The following is a 7,113-nucleotide window of genomic DNA, read 5'->3' as shown; positions in this document are numbered from 1 at the left end:
CCCAGAATAAACATAGGTTAGTGTCGGTCAAAGAGTGAACCGCGCATGTTCTCCTTACGAAAGTGAAATTCCTACACGAATCCAAGAGACTCAGATTCGATAAGTCCGCTACCGATCCGACCGAAACAGTTACATGGTGCCGTGGCCCAGGATCGCAAGCTTATCACCGAAACGTCTCTTCCCGAGTGTACCACGTTCCTGTCGTCCGATACAGCTACGCCTCGACCATGAACGAAGAAGAAACCAAGAGAAGGCTGAAAACCTTGCGACAGTCCCGAACAATCCGCAGAAACAAGGCGATGGCCGAGTTGGAGGCAGTCACAGATCTCCACTCAGGTAACCCGACGTTCGCCGAGGGTCAGCGCCCGGAAGAACTCCTCATTCTCATGACTCAGCACGTTGAGCGTATCCGCGAGTTGGACGGCAAGATCGCCGACCTGGTGAGCGAAGACGCAGTCGACGCCGAGGCGACCGCTTCGGAAGAATTTCACATCGAGATCGAGCGGGGAATCGCTGCAATCAGCGCTGTGACCCAGGTCGGGACCGGCGACCTTGCGGCGCAGGCAGAGATGCCGACGTTCTACGGAACCCCGGAAGCCATGCGACACGTCCGATTCAGGCCCACGATGAACTCTACCATGAGCGCGCCACGTCAAATGCGCGAGGCGACCCAGGTCCCGGACAGTTCGCCACAGCCGGCCGCGCAAGTGGTATCGACGACAACCGCGCGCTTGCCTCGTGAGCTCGACATTTCTCCCGAGGTATTCGCAGGAGATCGCCTGAGGTACCGTGCCTTCATAACCCAGTTCAAATGCTTCGTTGGAAAGAGACCGGAGGCCACTCCGGCGGAAAAGCTGATGGTGCTCCGGAAATACGTGACCGGCGAGCCTAGGGACATCGTTCAGGCTCTCGAGCTGTCGGATGCAAATTACCAGATTGCTCTCGACCTACTGCATGAGAACTACGCCCGCACAGAAAGCGACAAGGAAAAAATCCTATCTGATCTCCGAAATCTTCCCCGAATCCCCCGATATAACGATTTGCCGGCCCTGCGTAAACTTCTTACTGTCCTGCAGGGGAACATCGCGACTCTCGCATCCAATGGGATTCCGCTCACCGACTTCGCGCTATCGCTGAGATCGGCGATAGAAGCAGCCCTACCGATTCGGTTGCGCCAAGACTACAAAGATTCTCGCCGTCTCGAGAAGAAGCTGCTCGCCCTCACCAGAGGTGGCAGCGGAGAGGGGTCTACGGCCGACGACTGCATCGAGACAGCTGACGAGGAAAGCACCACCGACGCAGACGACAGTGGCACATCTGTTTCAACGAGGGCTGCCAAAGAGGTCCGCAACCTGATCGACTTCTTGCGCGGTCGTGTCCGGGACTGGGAAGACAACCGATACTTAGATGAGCGGGCTTCGCCGGCTACAGCCGAGGTTCCTGAGCGCCCGGCGCAAGCGCGAGATGTGCGGCGCCGACCCAAGAGCACCATCGCGGGTGCTGCGTCGAGACCGTCTGGATCAGCTGGGACCGGTTACCGGCCGCGACCATGTTTGTTTTGCCGAACGGCTGATCATAACTCGTCCCGCTGTACGGCAAGCTTCTCCATCGCAAAACGCCGAGAGATCCTCACGGCTCAGCGGCGTTGCGAGAAGTGCTTCAGGACGAAACATGCGAACCCCGCCGACTGCCGCGGTCCGAAGGCGCCGTGTGCCTCGTGTGGCTCAAGACAGCACTATACTTCAATGCACGGACCTGATTCACCAAGACATGGTGATCGGACAGCCGCTGGAAGTGACGCGACGACCGCCGCGGTGGTCCAGACGGTGAGCGGGGCAAGCGCGGACACCGGCGCACTGCTGCTAACTGCTTGTGCCTATGTGATCAACGGTGGGGTCAAGATTCCTATCCGGGTGTTCATGGATCCCGGAAGTACGCTTACCGTGATGCTGCCTTCACTCCGAGCCATGCTCCGCGATCCTCCCGTTGGTGTAAGCAATCTCACCATTCAGGCTTTCGCCTCGACGCTGGCAAGTGAACGGATTCCGTTGTACAACATCCGCATCATGAATATTCGTGGAGGACCAACAATCGAGCTCTTCGCCCACGAGTACAAGTTCGACGTCGACCCGCCGAATACGACTACCAAGGCCGTCCTTCAGGCCCTCACCAATTTCGACCGAGAGAGTCCGCTCGCAGATAGAACATATGTGGGAGAGTGGTCACGCATGCCACCCGCCTTACTTATTGGAATGAATCAACTCCATAAGGTAATGCACAGAGAGCTTCCACAACCCGTCGTGGATGACATAACCGCACAGTCATCGAAGTTAGGGTGGCTCGTTGGGGGTTCGATTCCCCTCGGTCAGCACCACATAAAGGGTGAGGTGACGGCGACGCACATCGTCTGCTGCGCCGCCGGCCTGTCCGCCCGTCAGTCTCTGCAGATGTCATCGGCTGCCAGAGCTCTTGAGACGCTGTGGAGCTTGGAGGCGCTGGGTATATCGGACCCCCCTGCAGCGTCGCAGATGTCGGCGGACGAGGAGGAAGCTACTCGACAATTCAACAGCGAAATCTCCTTCGAAGATGGTCATTATGTGGTTTCGTTCCCGAAGCGACCGAGCATCTCTCAACTTCAGAACAATCTGGGCGTCGCTTCCCAACGTCTCGAGCGAAAATTATCGCAGCTCAGGCAATATCCCATGAAATATCGACGCTATCACGCGGAGGTGATGAAGTTCATCGACGACGGCTTCGCTGTAGAAGTTCGCGACTTCTCGCCTGGTTCCCGTTCGGAAGTCGATGGTTCATACTACATGCCTCATCACGAGGTTGTCGTGACGTCGGAAAAGGCGGAAAAATGGAGAATCGTGTTTGATTGCTCCGCAAAGCAGAAAGGCGCCTCGTCCCTCAATGATCATCTCTTACCGGGTCCGAACCTGAACCCCGACTTGGTGTCGCTTCTTCTGAATTTCCGACTGCACTCCGTGGCGGTGTCGGCCGACGTGAGCAAGGCCTACATGAGAATCGCCGTCGCACCGGCAGATCGGCCGCTGTTTCGATTCCTGTGGAAGGGACCCGACGCCGACTCCGTCCGGGCGTACCAGATGCAGCGAGTTACGTGGGGAGCGGCGTCATCCGGTTTTCTCCTGGCCGCGACGATCCGGCATCACTTACAGGGAGCCGACCCCGCGTCGCAGGATCTCTCGAAATGTCTATACGCGGATGATTTCTTGCAAAGCTTCGAAGACCCGCAACGCGATTCAGTTCACCGATAACATCCGTCGCACACTCAAGTCGGCGGGAATGAATCTCGCGAAGTGGAAGACAAATTCGAAGGAGGTGGACGACCACTTACTCAGCAATGGCGTCAAACCAGACGAATTCGATTCGACAGCGTCGGGGTTCTTGAAAGTTCTAGGCATCTCCTGGTGCCCGTCACAGGATGTCTTATTGTTTACGACACCTGCCTCGTTTGACGGTCTGGAACTCGAAAGCGCTCTGACAAAACGTCGAGTACTGAGCTTGGTGGCATCTATATTCGACCCTTTGGGTTGGCTCACCCCGTTCACCCTCCGTGCGAAAATGATCATCCAGCAACTTTGGGCCATCGACCTCAAGTGGAACGACACGATTCCGGACAGAATCCGTGAGGAGTTCCGCGCGTGGATGTCAGAGGTCGGATCCCTCAGCGAGATCAAACTGCGGCGACGGTACAGCAACATATCGAGAACGCCGAGCGCCTACCTGCTGCATTCGTTCGGAGATGCCTCGCAGACGGCGTATTCCTGCGCATCCTACATCGAAATACAATACTCGGATGGACCATCCGACTTCGCTCTCGTGATGACAAAATCAAGACTGGCTCCACGTGACTCACCATCCTTGCCTCGGCTCGAGCTCCTTGCGGCTCTGATCGCCGTCCGCCTGAAAAGGTTTCTGACTGAAAGAATGAACGTCAAATTCGAACGAGCCCTGTTTTACACCGATTCGACGATTGCCTATCACTGGGCCACATCTTCGAATCCCGGATGCTGGAAACAATTCGTCAGCAACAGGGTGCGTGAGATCCAGGCGGACTCCCGACCAGAGGATTGGTTCCATCTGAAGGGCAACTTCAACATCTCAGACCTGGCGACTCGACTAGTTTCGGCCGCTACACTTATTCAAGACCAGGAGTGGTGGTACGGCCCCAGCTGGCTACGTCTGCCGAGGGAGCGAAGGCCCCTTTCTCAACCACAACGCGAGTCCGTAGCCCTAGACCCTGTTAGTAAAGAGATGCGAGGCGTGCTCGCGGTTGTCACCACAATGGATCCGGTGTTGAAGATCGAGCGATTCAGCACGGCCTGTCGAGCGACTCGAGTGCTCGCGCACGTGCTGCGTTTCGCACATATCGCTCGTCGAAGACCAGTCCCCACACGGAGAGGACTTTATCGTCACGCCGAGTCCATCCTCATCCGGTGGTGTCAGGAGCGGTTTCTCTGCCAGGAGATCTCATCGGTCCGAGTCGGCGAGAAGGTCCCCAGCGGCTCAAAGCTGGCAGCGTACAAGCTCTTCATTGGCGACGATGGGCTTCTTCGAATCGAAACGCGTCTCAGAGCTGCTCCCCACCTCACTTACGACGAAAGAAACCCCGTCGTCGTTCCAGGAGAGTCGCGACTGGCGAAATTGCTCGTCGTTGACGCTCACCGTATCAACGCCCATTTTGGCGTGAACACGATCCTCAATATCCTCCGCAGAAGGTTCTGGATCACCCGCGGCCGTCAAGTCATAAGGGCTGTGCTCCGTCAGTGCGTCGTGTGTCGCAAACGTCACGGTGGATCGGCCGAGCAGATCGAGGCACCATCACCCGAGTCCCGGTCGACCTTGCAGGCGCCGTTCGCAGTCGCTGGCGTCGACTTCTGCGGACCGTTCTATACAAAACAGAGAGCGGAAACCTTCAAATCGTATGTGGCGTTGTTCACGTGTACGGCAACGCGCGGAATCCACCTTGAGCTTGTCCCTTCGCTATCGACCCCACAGACTCATCTCGCAATTCGACGGTTCCTGTCAATCTACCCGGCGTGTCATCACTTCATATCGGACAATGGGACAAGCTTTGGCAAGGCGGCTACAGAAATCAAAAGGCTGTTCAACTCAACGAGGGATCCTGAGGTTCTGGAGATCCTCGACGGTCGCTCCGTCGATTGGAGTTTTAACTGTCCCCGCGCTCCATGGCGTGGCGGCTTCTTCGAGCGTTGTGTCGGCATAGTGAAGTCGGCCCTCGCCAAGACACTCGGCAAAACGCTCATAGGGTACGAAGAATTCCGGACCATTCTCTGCGAGCTTGCTGCAACTGTGAACGATCGTCCGATTTCTCATGTGGACTCTGGTTGTGATGTGCCAGCCGCTACTCACCCCAGCCTCATTTCCTCCGGGGAGCCCATACGTTCCAGCGAGCGCCCCTCTCATCGCAGTCGACTCTCTTGGTGGAGACGAACTTCCCACCGAAGATGCTTTGCGAAGGGCACATGACTCAAAAACCCGTTATTTTCGCGATCTTTCGGTGCGATGGTTTCGCGAGTATTTGTTGCTGCTTTGCTCCGCCGTAGGGACCCGAGGCCGCGAATCCGCACCCTTAAGGGTTGGCGATGTTTGCTTGCTCCGCGACGATAACCTTCCGCGAGTCAGGTGGCGATTGGTTCGCATACTGGCTGCTCATCCGGGTCGCGATGGCGAGACCCGCACATATACTGTAAAATTCGGAAACTTGCGAACGTCTCGACGAGCTGCCCAACTCTTGATACCATTGGAATTGTCTGCCGACCGGCCGGAGACGCCGTCCCCGGCGCTTCCCGAAGGCGCACAGGCCTAACGCGCGTCGGCGCTATCTTGTTAATGTAAAACAGCTAGTACGTCAAATATCGCACGGCGTTCAACTCGTAAACCCCAAATAATTGTGACATCATCCCGTACTCCTGCGAGATCTCATAGAAAATTGTGATATCGGTGCCCCCGTCAGTAGCTCATCGATAGGTTCTAGTCCTTGTGATTCACGGCTGAGAAAACGTCACCGTTTTCGGGGGGAGTGTGAAATAACGTGTAATTTAAATATCGCGCCAGCGCTACGTAGCAGAACGAATCCCAGAATAAACATAAGTTAGTGTCGGTCAAAAAGTGAACCGCGCATGTTCTCCTTACGAAAGTGAAATTCCTACACGAATCCAAGAGACTCAGATTCGATAAGTCCGCTACCGATCCGACCGAAACAGTTACAATCTTTAATCTCGTGATACGACGGTGAATGCGGCCATGAGTAATAATCGAGAATCACGGATTCATCCGGTAAGTGCGAGTGATCCCACGCAGAGTTTCCGTCAAGGTACGAGTATCTGAGCCGTTAAGAACGCGCATGCCTCGAGCATCGTTCTGGACATATTTATTATATTTCGCTTGCCTGGAGCGGCGGGCCCAGCGATGTATCTTTCAAGCTCTTTCTCTCTCTCTCTTCTCTATATTTTGACCGTTGAGCATTTCTGTATCCATCGATGAACTTCCACAATCCAGGATGGTGAACCCCAAGCTTTCCCTGAAGACTTCTGTGTGCTGCTTCGGCGTAATTATTAGTGCGAGAATCGCCCTAGAGCAGGAGTCGGCAAATGGGGGTCCCGGGACCCCCAGGGGTCCCCGGAATCAGCTGGGGGTCCGCGGACCCCCTCTCATAGGCCCCCATGGAGCTCGCGGACCCCCTCCCATAGGCCCCCATGGAGCTCGCGGACCCCCTCCCGTCGGCGTCGGTCCCCGTGAGGCTCGCGGTCCTTCGCGAACCCCCTCTCATGGACCCCACCTATCTCAGTCGTACGGAATTTCGCGTACCGCTCAGTAGCGGGCCGGCCAAGGCAGGGCTTTCGTGGAGTTCTCTGGTTATGGCCTCACCAGACCAATCTCTGTGGGAGATAAACGTTAGCGCCATCCACCCAGGTCTGGGCCACTTTTCTGGGTACAATCCGCAGACAGGTCACAGTCGCTCGGTCAGTTGAATTGCGGCGTGCTGAGAGAATACTTGGAGACGAGCGACGAGATTCAGAGATTTGTGCAATACATAATTCATTCATTCTAAAAGAAACAGACGGC

General features: G+C 56.1%; 2 protein-coding genes across 2 annotated transcripts; both read left to right on the top strand.

Annotated features, from left to right (window-relative positions):
- Window positions 1–227: 227 nt before the first annotated feature.
- Window positions 228–3,278, top strand: LOC100906039 (uncharacterized). The gene has a single exon (XM_003737859.1). It carries the CDS (start codon window positions 228–230, stop codon window positions 3,276–3,278), a length of 3,051 nt encoding a protein of 1,016 aa, XP_003737907.1.
- Window positions 3,279–3,306: 28 nt separating this feature from the next.
- On the top strand, window positions 3,307–5,738 carry LOC100905893 (uncharacterized). Its single transcript, XM_029112313.1, has 2 exons — window positions 3,307–5,371; window positions 5,671–5,738. The coding sequence occupies exons 1-2, from the start codon at window positions 3,307–3,309 to the stop codon at window positions 5,736–5,738; spliced, it is 2,133 nt and encodes a 710-aa protein (XP_028968146.1).
- Window positions 5,739–7,113: the final 1,375 nt, after the last annotated feature.

This window comes from Galendromus occidentalis, unplaced genomic scaffold, assembly GCF_000255335.2.
Source record: "Galendromus occidentalis unplaced genomic scaffold, Mocc_1.1 scf7180000075627, whole genome shotgun sequence".
Lineage (NCBI taxonomy): Eukaryota > Metazoa > Arthropoda > Arachnida > Mesostigmata > Phytoseiidae > Galendromus > Galendromus occidentalis.
This window is presented reverse-complemented; position numbering and strand designations above follow the sequence as displayed.

What these genes read in the sequence shown, in the direction of transcription:
- LOC100906039 (XM_003737859.1), top strand. Translation starts at nt 228, where the DNA reads ATGAACGAAGAAGAAACCAAGAGAAGGCTGAAAACCTTGCGACAGTCC.
- LOC100905893 (XM_029112313.1), top strand. Translation starts at nt 3,307, where the DNA reads ATGAATCTCGCGAAGTGGAAGACAAATTCGAAGGAGGTGGACGACCAC. An exon ending in GATTTCTCATGTGGACTCTG is followed by an intron (nt 5,372 to 5,670) that starts GTTGTGATGTGC and finishes TCCGCGAGTCAG; the next exon opens with GTGGCGATTGGTTCGCATAC.